At 46.7% G+C, this 14,851-nt stretch overlaps 2 protein-coding genes across 5 annotated transcripts; both read right to left on the reverse strand.

Moving 5' to 3' along the window:
• Positions 1-467: 467 nt before the first annotated feature.
• Positions 468-11,534, reverse strand: si:ch211-168d23.3 (BRD4-interacting chromatin-remodeling complex-associated protein). 4 transcript variants are annotated; one of them, XM_034576915.1, is made up of 15 exons: positions 10,553-11,534; positions 9,510-9,686; positions 8,762-8,807; positions 8,567-8,609; positions 8,325-8,393; positions 6,624-8,141; positions 5,669-5,902; positions 4,856-5,432; positions 4,568-4,710; positions 4,118-4,179; positions 3,312-3,460; positions 2,536-2,630; positions 2,250-2,352; positions 619-1,354; positions 468-582 (listed from the first exon to the last, which is right to left on the reverse strand). In XM_034576915.1, exons 3-14 carry the CDS (start codon positions 8,800-8,802, stop codon positions 630-632), a joined length of 3,759 nt encoding a protein of 1,252 aa, XP_034432806.1. In that variant the 5' UTR covers positions 8,803-8,807; positions 9,510-9,686; positions 10,553-11,534; the 3' UTR covers positions 468-582; positions 619-629. The 4 variants fall into 4 exon arrangements, with proteins under 4 accessions (XP_034432806.1, XP_034432808.1, XP_034432805.1 ...); XM_034576917.1 differs by having other exon boundaries at positions 468-1,354; positions 2,250-2,349; XM_034576914.1 differs by having other exon boundaries at positions 468-1,354.
• A 96-nt stretch (positions 11,535-11,630) lies between these two features.
• LOC117756419 (enhancer of rudimentary homolog) lies at positions 11,631-14,759 on the reverse strand. The gene is made up of 4 exons (XM_034576931.1): positions 14,605-14,759; positions 13,443-13,530; positions 12,769-12,889; positions 11,631-11,928 (listed from the first exon to the last, which is right to left on the reverse strand). The coding sequence occupies exons 1-4, from the start codon at positions 14,605-14,607 to the stop codon at positions 11,826-11,828; spliced, it is 315 nt and encodes a 104-aa protein (XP_034432822.1). The 5' UTR covers positions 14,608-14,759; the 3' UTR covers positions 11,631-11,825.
• Positions 14,760-14,851: the final 92 nt, after the last annotated feature.

Raw genomic sequence — 14,851 nt, forward strand, 5'->3', positions numbered from 1 at the left:
CAGGATGCTATGTTTCACACACACTTTACATCCACGCAAATTATTCCCAAATGTGGACACACACACACACACACACACACACTTGTCTCACACACACACACACGCTGCCTTTCTCAATGCAACTCATCTGAAAACACAGTTGGCACAGATTATCAAAATAAATACCCTGGAAGCTTGGCACTATGCAAAAGAAACCACATTTTTTTCTGAAAGAAATCTTATAAAAAACTATTGAATAATCTCAGTCTACTCCACGTTTCCGTTAGCCTCACTATTACTTATATACTATATGCTGATGAAGGTTACACCAGTGTCGTAAACCTCTGGATGACTTAACTACCACTGAAACAATATAGCTCCTATTCAAATAGATTTTTTTCCACAAACGTACATCAAAATGAAGTATCTAACATCTGTCCGGCTGTAGATAGTGCTGCTGTCTGCATCTCTTCATAGTGCCTCTGTAGTTTTTTTCCTCCTCCCTCTTTCTTTAAAACAATCAGTTCCTTTTAAAGTAAAATCTGAAACCCAGAATCAAAATATCTTTCGGTTCTGGGGAACAGACGAGTGCACTTCCCTTTGTCCCGCCTCAGACGGATGTTTGTGGACGTCTGTCAGGACACGTTACCTCACAGGTGTCCCTCCAGGATGCTGGTGACAGCCTGGTCCAGGGGCGGCCCTGACGGGGCCCTGGTCGGGGCTGCAGAGGGGCCCTGCAGGCGCTGCAGCTCCAGGATGCTGTCGATGGCGCTCTGTAGATGTTCGCTGAGCATGTTGTCCTCTTGGAGGGGCGGAGGCGGCGGACTCAGCCGCGGCTCCGGCTGAGGCGTCGCCTCCAGCCTGTAACATTTCAGTTTTGGGGCACTGACATCTCTGGGAGGCAACTCGAAGCAAGCCGCCTGTGGCTCTGGCATAGAAAGAGGATGTGGGGCTTTTATTTTGGGATTGGGTGCAGTCTGTGGGACTTCCTGTGCAGTGTCGCTCTGCAGAGCCCCGTTGACGACCTCCTCCTCGTGCTGGGGGCGGGGGGCTGCTCCGTTGGGCGCCTGCTGACAGTGGCGTTCGTTCACGGCTCCACCGCCGTTGGTCAGCTGCCCCGTGTGGTCCCTCTTGAGTCCGGGGTCGCAGGCCGAGTTGTGGACCACCTTGCGGGAGCCCGACTCCTGCTTGATGGTGAGTCTGAGGGCGCCGCGGGAGCTGGAGCGGTACGTCTTCAGGCCCGGGGGCCGGTCAGAGAGTCTGGTCCAGGCCGGGGGGGAGGAGGGGCTGCCGGAGGAGAGCGGGTGGGAGGGGCCGGAGGGGGGGGCTTCATGAGGGGAAGACGCTGATGTAGTCAAGGCCATCATGAACGACTCTGGAGGAAACAAGTGAAGTCAGAGGTTCCACAGCATCAGGTCTGGATCTTTACTCAGGTTTTATTCTAGACATGCAGATTGTTTGGGTTTCCAGTTGCTCGTGTTTGCCCAATTTACACAAGTTCTAAATAATTTACCTCATTACTCTTCTTTTGATTTTATTTGTGATTCTGAATTTGGTTGAAACGACACTTGAAATTTTAGCTGAACTTTCCAAATATATCAAATATGTGTTTTTAATTAGAGAGAAATGTGTTTAACATATGAAAAATGCTGTTGAAGAAAACAAGTAAAATTGTTTTAACTTGACGTTGAAGCTGCTTAAGAGTAAATTGAAGGAGAATTTGTGGAATTTGTATGTGATCTTTAGTTTTTTAATGAATATGTAACATCTGTGCAGTGATTAAGGATGAAATCCCATTAGGAGCCGTGTTGATAAATGCAAACTGTCTATGAGTTACAAATAATTGATCAATTATTGGGTTATAATTTATTCCCATTATTATTATTATTATTATTCATAAGTCCCAGAGTCCAGCAGTTTCAAGAGCCCCCCCCCCCCCCCCCCCCCCCTCCTCCTCTAACTTTAATTAACATTAACAGTTCTGCTTTAATCAGCTCTTCACTTCTCACGTCTCACTTTTCTTTCTCAGCGTGACCTTGCTCCACTTTGACGCAGCTTAATTACACCTTCACACCTGGGAGCTGCTCTGGAGCAGTTATGGAGGTTAAGTGTTTCGCTCAGAGGCGCCGCTAAATTAGTAATTCACTCCCCCCCCCCACGTCCAGAGTCTCAGGAGCTGGGATTTGAACCAACACCTTTCTTATCGAAAACAGACAGTGCAGCAGTAATGAAGTAGGTGGAGATGACGGACCCCCTGCTGGGACACTGACCTGGGTCTCTGCGGGCTCTGCGTCTGTCCTCGGCTAAAGCGAATCGCTCGGCCTGAAGGAAGAGACGCTCCAGCATCACCATCTCCGCTGAGGGACTCTCCTGCTGCGGAGAACAAGTCAAACCCCATCACACAAACATCTGGACATTAAAAATAAAGGTTAATTATAGACTATTCTACATTTAACTCACTACTTTATTGAGTTTTGTTACAGATAATGTGGAGAAACGTTAGATATTTTTGATGTGGGATTGATCGTATGAACACAGGTGAACATCGTGTCTCACCTGAGTTTCTCTGACCAGTAGCTGCCTGTATTTGTTGATCATGTCCTTGGTGCGTTTCAGCAGGAAACCGGACACAGAGTCAAACTCCTGGTCCACTGAGGAGAGAGAAACCATCATCCATCATTAATCACTATCATGTTAATGATATAATCAAACCCTGAAGTGAGACTGAAACATTACAGAGCTCTCAGGATTCATTCATTACTGCCGTGGCCTTCGTATAAAGTCTGTGACCCTGGTCATCTTAAACCAATATGAGTTTTTGGAAGCTGATTTTCAGACGAGCACTGAACTCTGGATCCTGCTGGAGGGACGGGACATGGGCCAAGAAGGAACCCATCACATTCTGGTGTGGATCCAGACGTTCTTTATCACTTTCATTCATTTTCACCAATTTAACTACGAGGGTGTAAAGAGCAGAGGCGGAGGAATGCATTCTAATTTGTGCCATTCAGTTATATTTGTGTTGACCATTAAATTTAAAGATTATTATTGTTGGCAAGTAGGAAGAAAAGAAACGTGAAATAAGACCCAAACTCTCCAAAGTGAAAAAGTATTAATACTTAGATGCAAAGTGTTTCCATAGACAACCAGTGTTTTATATGTATTTTTGATGAGTCAATTTAACCTGGTTGTGTTTCTCTGTTTAGGGACATGATCGTATATTCGAGGTGGAAACCAGACGTCTTCTGTGTCAGCAGGTTAAAACCGGTTCAAACTGTTCTACCAGCCGCCGTCCCGTTTGTTTCCACGTCTCCAGCCACAGCCTCACTCACCTAAACCGAAGTCGCTCTGGGTCGGCAGGTGACCGGCACACGCGTGGTACGGCAGCAGGCGTCTGACGGCGTCCTTCAGCGTGGAAAAGGCCGGGCCGGTGAACGGGTGCTGAACTTCTGCGTGGTCCGAGCACAGCTGCTGCTGGAACCTGAAGGATGCAGGGAGGAGACTGAGCGAGCCGGGGACCACGACTGGTAAACAAACAGGATTTCACAAAAACACATTTACCTACTGACTACTCATGGGAAGTTTTTAGTTAGTGGATCAATCCTCAGTTTCTTCTACATGTTATTATGATGTGATTCATGTCAGTAGGTTTGTATGGTTCATATCAACCTACTGACATGTACTGACCTCTGTCTCTATACCTCTGCAGTACAGACAGGTCCCCCCCAATCTATCGGAGTAAATGGTCTGGATACGTGTTGAGATTCCTCTTATTTTGGTATCTTAGTTTACATTACTACGATTTGGATATTATGTGTATTTGATGAGTATTTTTATGTTTCTTTAAATACTTGAGGTGTCTTCAAATGCATATGTGATAGCTGCCATTGATTCTTTATATTTCTTATCATATTCTCATGTTCCAGCTAATTATTCCATGACATCTATTTCAAATTCATGGCAGGAAACAAGGACTGTGGTGAGTTTGAGAGGTTTCTCTTTCTAAACCTCTGTGACGTTATGAATGACGGTGGTTTGGATCGTCTCCAGCTCCCCCTGCGACCCTCACAGGACGAACAGGAGACATAACGGACGGACGGGAGGACGGACGGATCTCAGGTTGACTTTCATCTCCTACCTGTGCCGGCGTATTGCTGGTGTGATCCTGTCCTCTCTCTGCTGCTCCAGACAAACTGCCAGCTGGCACACACATCACATTTCAGATCAGATCACAAGACGCAGACAGGCAGACATTTTCAAGTCATTAATATTAAATGTTCTGCGTTTAACGGTGAATAATCACACAGGGATTTCTCTGGAGCAAATTCAGCTAAACACAGAGAAGATTTGATATAGAATCTTAAATACTAAAAACATAAGAGATATAATATGATTAAAGATTAAACTCAATCAGTATATATCAGCTTTTCACTATTTTCTGACATTATATTGATAGTATGATATAATTATGATACAAATTGATATAAAATTGGATTCATATGAGTCTTTTCCATCGCTAAAATTAAAATTCAGAGAAAAATTACTGTATTTCTTTACAGAACTCGACCTGATTAAATGTATTTCCCACCTTGGTGCCTGTCTGCTGGCTCGTCTGGACGGGGCCCCACTCCCTGGGAGCCGGGGGCCCGTGAACATCCTGGGCTGCAGGAGAGCGTAGATGGACATCGAGAGTAAACGCTTTACTCTCCACGGCCAAGGCAGCTGTCGGCTCTGATAAAGTGACAGTGATGACAGATGTGACGATGATGATGATGATGATGATGATGATGATGATGATGATGATGATGATGATGATGATTAGAATCCCACAGAAAATGTCCTGGTTTTGAGCTGTTGGTTTTATGCTGAAACTCACTGTTTTGTGTTTGCTGTTGCACAGCGGAGTCGTCTCCTCCTTTGGAGAGACGAGCAGCTGCGGGATCAGGCTGCTGCTGAGGCACCGGGACGCTGACCAGCACAGGGGAGGAGGAGGAGCTGCTGTGGGCTGGAGTGTGGCTCGAGGACCGGGGCTGGGGAACCGACGACTGGAGCTGCACCTGGTTCTGGATGAATAAGGCCTGTGAGACCTGGAGCTGAAGCGGGACCTGGTACTGGGCTTGGGGCTCGATGAGGGGCTGTGGAGCCGACCTCTCAGGTGCAGGCGGAGTCATCTGAGCTCCAGCTGGAGGGGAGAACGCTGCTGTTCTCCCTGTGTCCTGAGGGAGGTGGGGAGGGGAGGAGCAGAGCAGCGGTGTGTCCTCAGGATCCGAGCTGAGCGGAGAAGCCTCCACACACTGGTCAGACGTCACGTTGTGGGGGTCCGGATCTGGGACTGAGTGGGTCGGAGGTTGGGTCTCTCTCTCGTTGGCCACGGGGGAGGAGAGAGTCTCCATCGGCACCACTGGCAGCGCTCCAACCAGCAAATCAGAGGTGATGGGAGAGTTAAGTGCTTGCTGTGGTGGAGATGAAGAGAAAAGGATGAATTTTTGTTGATCCAGCCCCAAACAACATATGTTTTATTGGAGGTGCAAGTTGTTTTTCAACCTTTTGGCAGAAGCAGGGTCATATAAATAGAATATAATTCCACTAATAGTCAATAATACTACTAAACCTGAGAAGCACAGTCACACAAACACACACACACTGTAAACTACCTTTACATAGAACACGAACTTTCTGAATCTCTGACCTGTTGCAGATGTTGCATAAAGGCCTGGTTCTGGCTCATGGACTGGGCCACCTCCTCCACTACTTGGGTCATGTCCGCTGGAGGCATCAGTAGTTTGGGCATCTCTGCAGCTGGATTGGGGGCCAGAGGTGGTTCAGGAGGAGGCTGCAGGACGGTGATGACAGGAGGAGAGGGGGCCTGCGGCCCTGCAGAGGGGGCCTGCACGGAGATGTGCTGGAGCACGTGTCCATAGGGCTGCAGAGGGAGGAACCACATTTAGATGGACTGAAACCAGCAGAAATCAGACTCTAAAACAGACCAGTATACTTTGATGAAGTCGTGTAAAGTCAGGTCATCACGTGTCCTCATCAAAATACATATTGTGACATTTCAGAGCGAGTGCAGATTGCGTCCATTTACGTACAGGAAGACAACTAACCCATAGCAGACGAGTTTGTAAAAGTTCACCATCATTTTGTTAACTTCAAGTGCGTTGATTTGAAAAGTTCCTTTACAGAGTTTTAAACTTTGGAAAACCACCAGTGCAGTCGTTTAGATTAATGTTCATACAGAGAATATATCCTGGTGTGAATCTTTCAAATCTAAAAGAATCATTTACTATTCATGGTTGTAGTTGTTGTTATTGTGGGCAAATCAATGAGCAGCACTGGATTTAGAGGGTTTGTGCATTAATCTGACGACGCATCTGTTCGTCAGGTATTTAATTCATTGCATTAACAAGAGACATCAGCATATCTGATCTATTTTGAAAAGGTCTATGTGCTTTTCTAGTTTTCACGACCACTCAAAGTGCTTTACAGAACATTCTACTGTCACACATTCATACAGTGCATCTATGGGCAGCACTTTTGGTTCAGTATCTTGCCCAAGGACATACATATGTCCAGTAAATCTACTATCAAATCCAACATGCCACGATAGAGGGTTTCCTCTTGATGCAGAGGTGGTGACTCACCTGCGGCAGTTGGTGGAAAGTCTCCTCTGAGCGGCTCCTCTCCTCTTGAACAGTTCTCTCCGGCAGCAGCACCACAGACGCCTGCTGGAGGCTGAGCTGTCCCTCCGCCACCCCCGCCTGAGGAGCCGGGGCCTGGGCAGCGAAAGGCAGCCCCTGAACCACCGAGGGCCCGTTGACGATCGAGATGGAAGTGAGATCCGGGGAAAGCACCCCCGAACTGTTGATCAAGGTTATGTGGTTTCCAAGAGCGGGACTGTGGACCAGGGTGGCGCGCTGCCCCTGCCCCCCTGCAGTGTAGGCTCCAGCCAGCTGTGCCGGCATCTGGAAGACAGTGGGGGGTGCTGACTGTAGATGCAAGGGTCCTGAAAGCACCGTGGCCTGGCGGAGCGCGAGCTGCCCTGTGGGGGTGGTGAAGACGGGGCTGAAGTTCAGCTGTCTCTGGGGCACAGTAAGGATCTGAGAGCCGTCTACGAGCTGCCCAGTGGCCGATTGGCCCTGGTGACTGGGAGTCAGCAGCGTTCGAGCCCCACTGGCAGGCTGGGAGATTGTGACGGGGGACTGGCCTGGAAGAAGGAACTGGTTTTGGCCCTGGAAGAGTCCCTGAGGCTGGAGCACGAAGGAGCCGCCCTGGTTGACTAACTGCAGGCTGACTGGTTTGGGGAGCTGCTGGCTGGGCTGTGGCTGTGGGCCTGTGGGCTTTTGGCCTGGAGTTTGGGACAGTAAAATATTTGGTGAGCCAGTCCCAGGGACGAATGTAAGACCCGGTGTGGGTTTATGCCCAGAAGGCTTGGGGCTAATTTGAACCAGTCTGGGCTGAATGCTGATGGGGAGCTTGGGCTGGATGTGGAGAGGGGCCCTCTGCAGCACAATCCCTGGTGCTGCCGCTGTGGCTCTCAGGGACGGAGTGATGAAAGGACGACTGGTCAAACTGGGAACAGCCTTGTGGATGATCATACTGGAGGCCTGGGCGGGACTCAGAGAGAAGGAGGTCTCTGGAGAAGGAGCAGGGAACACGTTTCCAGGCAGGAGCCCCATCAGCTGAGGCGGTGCAGCCGGTTTTAGAGAGGGGCAGCCAGGCCCGACAGCCAGGAGCGAGGGCTGGGGAGGCTCCACTGCTGCCTGGGTGTCTCTGGGCAACGCCGGGGTGACGGGCAAGGTCACGGACTTGGTTAGGAATGGTGCGGTGGGAGGAGAGAGGAGAGGAGCAGGTGAGTAGAGGGAGAGACTGTCCCCGGTATGGGCCAGACCTGCCTCCAGAGCCATGGTCTGCTCGGTGATGTCAGCCTCCTGCAGGCTCTGCTGCAGGATGTCACACGCCACCTCCGCCTCCTCCACCTCCGGCACTTCTCCCTTCTTCGCCTCACATCCACCCTCCACAGGCTGCCCACCCTGCACCACCTGCAGGTCTTCACCCTCCGGCGATGACAGGAGAGCCTCCTCCAGGAAGGACAGGTCCACGCACCCGGGGGGAGGCGTGTCTGGGGAATCACTGCCATCTCCCAGCAGAGAGACGGGGCTCTGGGGGAGAGAGACAGCGGGAGACGGGGCGAGGGGAGCAGAGTGGAAAGCAGGGGAGAATTGTGTGATTAGCAGGAGTTAACAGGAAAAGCAGTTTCAGGCACAGACACAGAGAAAAACGAATCCTCGTGGGGGAAAGTGTTGGTTGTTGTGACGCTGCCGGCGGCGGATCCAGACACTCACCGGGGCGTCTGCGAAGAGGGAGGTCTCCCCAGAGGAGGAGTTAATGAGCAGGTCCTCAGTCGGCAGCTGGTGGGATGAAATCACACGATTTTGGGTTGGGCACAGTCGTACTTCATGAATTCAGTATTACGCTACAACTGTCTTTCCTCCACATCTCCCACAAGAACATGTGCCAAGAAATAGTTTCAACTCAAACGTTTCATATGAACTTTCGATTTCTTTCTCTGGACGACGTCTGTTACCTCATTGGTCCCATGAAGGAAGTCGTTCAGGGCTTGGGGGTCACTGAGAAGACGAGGAGAGGAAGATGAATATTTGGTGAAACGACAAAGAAAGTTGCAAAATGAGAAAAAACTTAAATGTAAACAAACCTTTTCCCTTCAATGTATTTTACTTCTATTTAATTATCTGTAGACTTGTGTTTAATCCAAACTCACCACAAAACATCAAGTAGACAAGTCCCATCTTCATCCTCCATGTCAACTGAAGGGAAGAGGAGGGCAAATATTTATAAAAGGAGATTTAATCAGCGAGTAAAAAGCAACTTATTCCACATATTTCTGTTTTTATGACTCCAACCGGTCGTTATCTTCATCATCGATACGTCTCCAGGTAACTTTTTACTCCGTAGATTCCAAGTCTGAGTCTCTAAAGTCTCTACTCACCCTCAGAGAAATATCTTTAAAATAATGTTTGAGTTCTGATAATCAGTTTCTTCCTGAATTTAAGATCCTCCTCTTCATACATATCAGACTGAAGAAAGCCTCCCTGTTCTGTCACAGCCTGGAATATATATATACTGTATATTTCTTTGCTTTTTATTATAATGTGAGGAACCCTGAACTGATCTTTTTAATCAAATCCATACACAAATCTTTACTTAAATGTTTGAGATAGAAAAGATCAAATAGTAGAATGCACATAATAACCTTAACATAACATCTGTTTGATTAAAAGGCTGAAAACACCTGCTGACGCTGAGGTTCACAACTGAAGATTCGTCCCCCAACATTTTTGGTTTGTGACCCTTTAAAATAAAGGTTATGGCATCAAGAGTGTGTTTTAAATGGTTTTAGAGGCCTGGAGAGGTAAAGGCACATTGAGAGGAGAGTAATGTCTCGTGACCTCTCACATCTGCTTTGACCCCAGGTCGGGGGGGGGGGTCCCACACACTCCACAACATACTTCATATGTGAGAGGCCCCATACAGAGCGGTCGAGCTGAGTTCTGGTGGAGGCCTCATGGGAAGTCGTGGCCGGGCTTCGGTGCGTGGAGGCGGCGGGGAGCCAGGCCGAGGCGGCGGGACGGAGACGGGTCCTCCTCCCTGTGGTGGGGCATCGCTGCGTCCTCACTGTGGAGAGGCTGGACGAGAGGACACACACACACACACACACATGTCATCAGGTCACTTGAGGTTAGCAGAAGCCAGAACACATCACATCACTATGGGGTTCGTGGGGTTTCTGCTGTGGTTCGGTTGCAGATGTCTGAGCGGACGTCTCCCATCATTGCATCATCATCATCATCATCATCATCATCATCTCTCTCTTTTTTTGGGATGTATTGATTATGCCTGAGGCTGATGAGGAAAATGGAAGCTATTGTTGTGTCTCTCACAGACATGAGAGGCGACTCAGCTGTGAAGAGACGACTCCCCCTGCTCCTGGGAGGTGACTGCTCCTCTCCTCATGGCTGGATGATGATAAAACACACAATGTGGAGAAGCTGGAGCCCGGTGTAAGGTACCACACACACACACACACAGACACACACACAGACACAGACACACACACAGGAGACAAACCTCTCTGACACATTTCTGTTTACAACACGACCACCGCATTATCAGCCTCCAGGTTCCGCATCGCCCAATGAAATCCACGCACACGACCCTCACGCAAACCTGCAGCCGAGCCTCATGCAACAACAGCATCCAGCGACGCATCTGCAGGTTACGTAAGGTGAATGTGCGTCCATGTGAAATGAATGTGCCAAACGGTGCAGGACGCGGAGCCGCTGCTGCTCAGACTCCGTTTATTTCTAATGAGAATAATGTCATGTCTCAGGGTGGGAGCGCGGCAGCGGCTGTAAAAACCACATCTCGGTAACAAAAGGTGCCTTGTGTTGAATTTCAGCTCCACACAACCGAGTGGCTCCTTCGCCGATGAGCCGCGAGAGTAAATCCCGCAGAAAATCAACAACCGAGAGGAGGAGGAGAGAAAACTCACCCCTTCTTTGTGGTTTATTGTCCTGTCAAGCGGGGCCTCTGCGCCATCGATTCTCACTCAGCGGTCCTTTCAGATGCTAAGAGGAGGAGGAGGATGGGGCAGGGTGGGCTGGAGGAGGAGGGGAGCAGAGGATGGGTAGGTGGGGGTGTGAGAAACACACTGATCACAACACAAAGGTGGAGGAATCAAAAAAAAAAAAAAAGAACTGGGTTACAACCGAGGAGGAGGAGGAGGAGGAGAGGAGGAGTGTGGCCGCCTCCTGCGCCCCGTCAGCCGGCACACGCGTCAAATGTCCCCGCGCCGACCCAGTGCGGAACTCCTCCGTCCCGGTGATACACGTGCTCTTCCACATGGAGGGTATTGATTTTCATTTGTCTCCATTCAAAAAAAGACCAAAATCAATTTAATGTCAAATCAATATTTCCAGACTGTGTCCAAAAGGAGGAGGGAGAATTACATCTTCACGGTTTTATTCCCATTTACAAGAGATGAAGATGGGGAAAAACACAAAGACATGAGGGATAAATAAAACCAGTAAAGAGAAACAGACTGGGAAATCAAATAAAAATGATCACAGAGCAAAAACACAAACCAAAAAAGAAGAGAAGACATGGTTTTAATCTTAATCTCATGGTCCAACTGTTTCTTAAATCCAGGGAAATAAATTCAGGCACTTAAAAAAGAAAAACTCTTAGATGCACTTTTCTGAAATCAGACAGAAGAGAAGTGGCAGAAGGAAAAACAAGACAATAAAAAGAGACAAGAAAGTAAACCAGTGGAAGAACAATTACATCATCATAAAGATATTAATGTTAAAAGAAATTTAATAGAGATTTATTTGCTTGTATTGAACATAAAAAGTTCATAAACATGTGCACAACTGTCATCATTCATTTAAAGTTTTCTGCAGTCGACACCAGAATGTGGAAGATTAAGAAAAGATGAGAACAAAGGAATAAAAAACAAAAAAAAAGTGTTTATTTGAAAAGAAGGAAAAACTAAATGAAAGGAAAGAGCCAGAAAATTGTTCAACACAAGATGGAAAAGCTGAGGATAAAAAAAGAAATAAACTTCCGAGACTTATTTAAAATGAAATCTTTATTAATAAGTCAAACATTAAGATAGAAAATACACCTCCTCTCCAGGAAGAAAAAAAAAATATTTTCAAAAATAAGTTCGGTCAAACTTTGTCAACACAAGTTACACAGTAAAAATAACACTAAACCCCCCTACACACCCCCCCCCCCTTCTCCCGGACTCTCCAGCCGTTCCTTCACTTGGTCGCCTGCTGGGCCTGACGGCGAAGCAGCACGTAGATCTTCTCCTTGATCCAGTCCTTGTTGTACGGCTGGTACGTCTGCGTGTCGGTTCGATACCTGAGGCACAGAAATCATCTGTATTCACTTTTTCAAAAGACAAATCTCTGCACAGAAGACGTAAAACACGGAATCTAACGGGACACGTTTCCACATGAGCTCTCTGACTTGTCCTCTCTGTGAGGTCAGACATTATGTGCAGCTACACAGACGGAGAGAGAGAGAAGCACCACAGCAGCTGCTTGAGATGGTGTTTAGCCAAAGGGCACCATGGCAGAGTGTTGTACACACAGGGGTCTGAACCTCCCACGAGAAGCCAACAAAGACGAACCGTCACAGCTTCAGGCTCAGTGAGCTTCCTCTGCTGTACTTGTACTTGTATACTGTGTTCAGATCATAGATTGGCAATCGCCCCCTGGTGGCTGTCTGCAGTGTAGGTCATAAACCAGACCTCCTCCATGTTAGCAGATGGGACACGGACCAAACTAAATAGTCAAGGTACACGTCCCATTATGTTTTTCTCACTTTAGTTTGATGTTCGATCGAGTTTTTGTGTTTCTCATCATTTTGGTTTTAACAAGTAATTTGATGCATCATGATTGACAGCTGAGTCTGATTCACGATTGGTCGAGCCTATGTATGGGCCGGACCTCTCGATCAAAGATGGCAGCGTTCGTATGTGGGGGATTTTTTGGTTCATGTCTGATAGAGGGAGGAAGTGGAGATGTGTCGTCCATCTTTATCTACCGTTCGCTGTGTGTCTCGCTGGACACCTGACGAATCAGTCGAATCATGAACTAGTTTTAACAGCTCACGTGTTCTAAGTCAATGTGGAGGACCCCTGCAGGCTGGTTTATCACCAGCAGCTTTAATGGACTGAATCCAGTCTCACAAACTTACACCAGACAGCTGAGGTCAGCCAGGTCGTCGATGAAGTCGAACAGCTGGCTGATGTCGTACGTTATCGACGGACTGTTGGGGTTCATCCTCTTTAAATGCTCCTCGTACATCTTACAGACACCTGCAGGAGAGAGGACCTGTTAGTCGTCTACATCAGAGAAGATCACTGCCAGATAAATACTCAATTAATGTACTTATATCTGGATTAAAAAAATCCAGATATAAAATTCTAAAATCAATATCGTGTGCAATATCATTTGCAGTATCCCATACTACTCCCAACTCACTGCAGTATTAGTTTATCTTAATACACTTAATTATATATCATTACAATACTTATATTTTAGACTGTGTTTTATTTATCTTTTCTGTATATTATTTTACTTTATATTGTTCTGTACTGTAGTTTCAGAGCAAGCTGGCACAAGAACAAGTCTTATCTTATAGTTAAATTCTTTACGATCTAGTTAGCCCCTTAACTTAAACATCTATAATTGTATTTCAGTCAAGACAATAACGTGTCAATGAGAATAAGAAAGTGGTGAAATGGGATTTTTCCTACTTTAAAAAGATACAGTCTGAGTTGTATGAATGTGTGTTTAACTGGTGCATATCAACACGATTCACAGTGTTTCTGAAGAAGAAGAAGAAGAAGGATCCGTCCATCAGCTCACCTTCCATACACTCGTTGACTGACTCATAGTCAGCGTACGTCCTCCCCTCGGGCCTCTTGGTGGGCTGCACCAGCAGGATGGTGTGGGACTGGAGAACCAGACACATGAGGTTTAGACAGGGGTTCAACTATTCATCTCAACATTTACATATTCACAGTTGTACAGACTTTCGATTGTTACGGTGTTAAAGATGTGAGACAGGAATAACAGCAGGTTATGAGTGAATTATCATCGCAAATAGTCTTATTTTCTTTCATTTGGTTAATTAATAAATCACTTTGTTCAATTTACACCAGAAATGTCCACAACTGTCTGTTTTCCCTCTTTTAAATGTGAGGATTTGCTGTTTTTCTTGGTCGTGTGACGAGTTTAGACTGAAGACATCAAATCTCAGTCACTGTAAACAGCATCTTTAATACTTTTTCAAATCATTTATCTACAAAGTGATATTGGAAGATGAATTTATTAATAAATGTTTTTAGTTGTCTGCAGTCTGTCATTAAACGAAAAATGGAAGCCTGGAGCTAAATCTTCCTGTATATGTATCAGCCAACACTAATTTAAGGATATGAACAGTAATATAAAGTATACAAGTACTGTACTCACTGAACAACATGTATATTTCTGATGTATTTCCATTTCTGGACACATTATACTTTTATATTTATACATTTAATGCTTTTAGATTTTTGAAGGTGACAATTTGCTGCTTTCCCTCATTTTAAAACCACAGTAAACTCCTGAACTCTGGATGATTAATGGTTAATCACTGTTTTCTCACATTTCACAAACCAAACAAACACAAAAAACGTGAAAATAATCACGAGTCGCAGGAATTTGAGGTTTTAAATCCACAACAACCAACAACAACACGTCAATATTGATAGTTGCAGTACAATATTACCCCACAGTACTTTATTCTTTACACTATAAACACAAGTACGTGTTCAGTAACTAGATAAATGACGGGAAGCGGCGCAGGAGTGTTTGGATTCTCGTGTTTGTGCGAGTGACGGGTTCGAGCCGCGGCTACATTCATGCTAACAGGGACGTTTCTGTCGTCACCGAACATTTCTCCCGCTGAGATGAACTCGACGAACACGTTTCACGGAACCGGACAAACTTCTGCTGGGTGAACGTCGAACCGTAAACACGCACTGACCATGTTCTCGAGTCGTTTCAGGTCGTTTCCGTGGATCTTTCTCGGGCTCCTCGTCTCAGCGGGTTGACCTCTGAACCAGGAAGTGGAAGGCTGACGCTGCGTTCAAGTAGCAGAGGCAGGATGGGACAGAAGAGCTTTTCCTCCAATCAGCAGCGTTCACTCCCCCAATGTCCAATCAAACTGTGAAACGATGTACACACTCAGAATTACTTATTTAATCATGTTTTATTCTATTCTGTTATTCTTG

The sequence above is a fragment of the Hippoglossus hippoglossus genome, chromosome 22 (assembly GCF_009819705.1).
Source record: "Hippoglossus hippoglossus isolate fHipHip1 chromosome 22, fHipHip1.pri, whole genome shotgun sequence".
Classification (NCBI taxonomy): Eukaryota; Metazoa; Chordata; class Actinopteri; order Pleuronectiformes; family Pleuronectidae; genus Hippoglossus; species Hippoglossus hippoglossus.

Coding starts and splice junctions, on each gene's coding strand:
- si:ch211-168d23.3 (XM_034576915.1), bottom strand. CDS start 8,802: ATGGAGGATGAAGATGGGACTTGTCTACTTGATGTTTTGTG. Junction 8,142..8,324: donor CCCTCTTCGCAGACGCCCCG/GTGAGTGTCTGG, acceptor TCTCTCCCCCAG/AGCCCCGTCTCTCTGCTGGG. Junction 4,180..4,567: donor GCCAGCAGACAGGCACCAAG/GTGGGAAATACA, acceptor TGTGTGTGCCAG/CTGGCAGTTTGTCTGGAGCA.
- LOC117756419 (XM_034576931.1), bottom strand. Junction 12,890..13,442: donor AGTCAACGAGTGTATGGAAG/GTGAGCTGATGG, acceptor TCTCTCCTGCAG/GTGTCTGTAAGATGTACGAG. Junction 11,929..12,768: donor GCTGACCTCAGCTGTCTGGT/GTAAGTTTGTGA, acceptor TCTGTGCCTCAG/GTATCGAACCGACACGCAGA.